The 2241-nt window shown below is 44.2% G+C and overlaps 1 protein-coding gene across 1 annotated transcript in view; it reads left to right on the top strand.

Moving 5' to 3' along the window:
• The window catches only part of ASAH2 (N-acylsphingosine amidohydrolase 2), an 88809-nt gene that overhangs the window by 59537 nt on the left and 27031 nt on the right, over window positions 1-2241 (top strand). Inside the window, 2 exon segments of the mRNA XM_007944043.1 lie at window positions 1455-1559; window positions 1692-1773. Of these exon segments, the coding sequence (XP_007942234.1) occupies window positions 1455-1559; window positions 1692-1773 (187 nt within the window).

Here is a 2241-nt window from a genome sequence, read left to right as displayed (position 1 = left end):
TGTGTGTGTGTGTGTGTGTGTGTGTATGGTGTAAGTAAATATTTTGTTCCAAGTATCTCAAATGTTTCAGGAGCAATCAAAGAACAAAAGCAATTTTAAAACTGTCAACACACAATTGGTAGCACCAGCCAGCCTAATTGCTGCAGTTTCTTTTTAATTACTGTGGTATTATCCGTGGATGACTCTAAATTAGCAGATTCTCTTTAGGGTTTGCGTGCCAGTGACACACTTTGGTGTTAGAACTTTTGTTACCGTTGCTGGGCCTGGGAGCCATGGTGACTTGCACCATGTTTTGGAGTCTCTTTGCAGCAAGGTACAGCGTCACTCCTCATCTGAGGAGGCAGGCTGCAGCTGATGCTGCTATGATGACACAACTTGGGAGCTCCTGTATGGCTGTTGAAATTGGGGCGGGAACAGAGTGGAATGGGCTAGATGTCAGGCAAGGGGACTTATGCTGAGCAGGATGTACCTGTATCGTATGATGGAGATCAATAAAAATAAATTTCTAAACATAGTATTTTTCCCCCACATTTTCCACGAGTATGAAAAAACATCAATTGGCCATATTAAAAAATAAGAAGAAGAGTGGATATGGTGGTGGCATGGGGCTGATGCAGCTTAAGTGAGCACTGATGTCTTTCAGGCCATCCCTTGGTATCAGCCATATTGGAGGATTCAAGGATTCTGAGAGGGATGCTCCATGGGTAAACTTGAGGATAGACTCATTTTGGGAAAGCAATTAATTTGGCTTGGAGTCACTGGGTGATTCAAACAGTTAACATGGTTGGCTGTTAACCAAAAGGTTGGCTGTTCAAGTCCACCCAGAAGCACCTCAGAAGAAAGGCTTGGCAATCTACTCCCCCAAAAATCATCCATTGAAAACTCTGTGGAGCACAATTCTACTCTGATACACATGGGGTCACTGTGAGTAAGAATCAACTTGATGGCAGCTGGTCCTGGTACTCACTATGTTCAATTTTCTTGACTATCTGTCAAGTGGGGAGCTCTGGTAGCATGGTGCTTAAGACACTTAACTATTAACCAGAAGGCTGGCAGTTCAAACTCACCAGCCACTCCTCAGAAGGAAGGTTGGGCAATCTACTTCCTTAGTGATACTGCCTCAGAAAACCAAGGAGGGGTTGCTATGAGTCAGGTCTGACTTGATGGCACATAACAACAACAACAACATCTTCAAGTGAGATTGGGGCCATTTGTGCCACAGCCTGTGTCACTAGAATTTCATATTTGTGTGGGCAAATACAGGTTAACAGTCTTGGGGCTTTCCAGCCTCTGGAAGCAAGTGGGGTTGGTAGCTACATCCAAGTGGATAGGGGACTCTTGCTAAGCAGCCAGGAAGACAAAAGCTTTGCTGGGAAATTCTCTACCAAAGTGTTACTTACTGGGTAGATGTTAGTGTTTTCACTCCTAACAGCAAGATTGTGTGGGTTTTGCAGGAACTCTATGACTCTGCCTCCCAGGAGGTAACTGGACCGCTGGCTTCTGCTCACCAGTGGGTGAATATGACGGATGTCACCGTCTCACTCAATTCTACACACTCAGTAAGTGTCACTGCGTCACTCTGGGTATGCCACCAGAGTCAAAGCTTTGGGCTGATCTCATCATTTAATTGTAGTTTAACTTCTATTTCCTTTTCTGTTTGTTTAGTTTTGTTTTTAAAACTTTTCTTTTAGGCCAAAACCTGTAAACCAGCATTGGGCTACAGCTTTGCAGCCGGCACAATTGATGGAGTTGGAAGCCTCAATTTTACACAGGGTGAGTGAAGTCTGAAGACTCTGTGGTTCCAAGTGCTGAAGCGTCAAGGTTCTGTTCCCCACTGTTTGAGTTGTAGCCAGGACATTTGTTATTTTTATTGTGGAACCCAGAGATAATGCAGGTCTGAACATGACAGTCCATATTTTCCCAGGGATAGAGGCCTCTTCGTAACTTGCCTTTCCATTATTCAAATATAATCAGAGACAAATCCTTTTTGCCTTTCAACCTACAGATGATTAATTTTAAATTGGTCTGGGGTTGGAGTAGGATTGAGGGAGTGGGGCAGCAAGTGTTTTACCTTCAGCGTTATGAAGAGGGTCAATCGTGTGGTTGTTAGCTTTCGTTTCCTTGATCCTTCTAACAAGCCTGTCTTCCTCAGGCAGAGGCTCTTAGGAGCCTAAAGCATGTGGTCCCAGTTTCTCTCCTTGTATATGTTGTTGTTGGTGGTGGTGTTATGTGCCGTCAAGT

This window comes from Orycteropus afer, unplaced genomic scaffold (genome assembly GCF_000298275.1).
Source record: "Orycteropus afer afer isolate SDZICR_OR568_19922 unplaced genomic scaffold, OryAfe1.0 scaffold00118, whole genome shotgun sequence".
Classification (NCBI taxonomy): Eukaryota; Metazoa; Chordata; class Mammalia; order Tubulidentata; family Orycteropodidae; genus Orycteropus; species Orycteropus afer.
The sequence above is the reverse complement of the archived record's forward strand: the minus strand, read 5'-3'. Positions and strand labels throughout refer to the sequence as shown.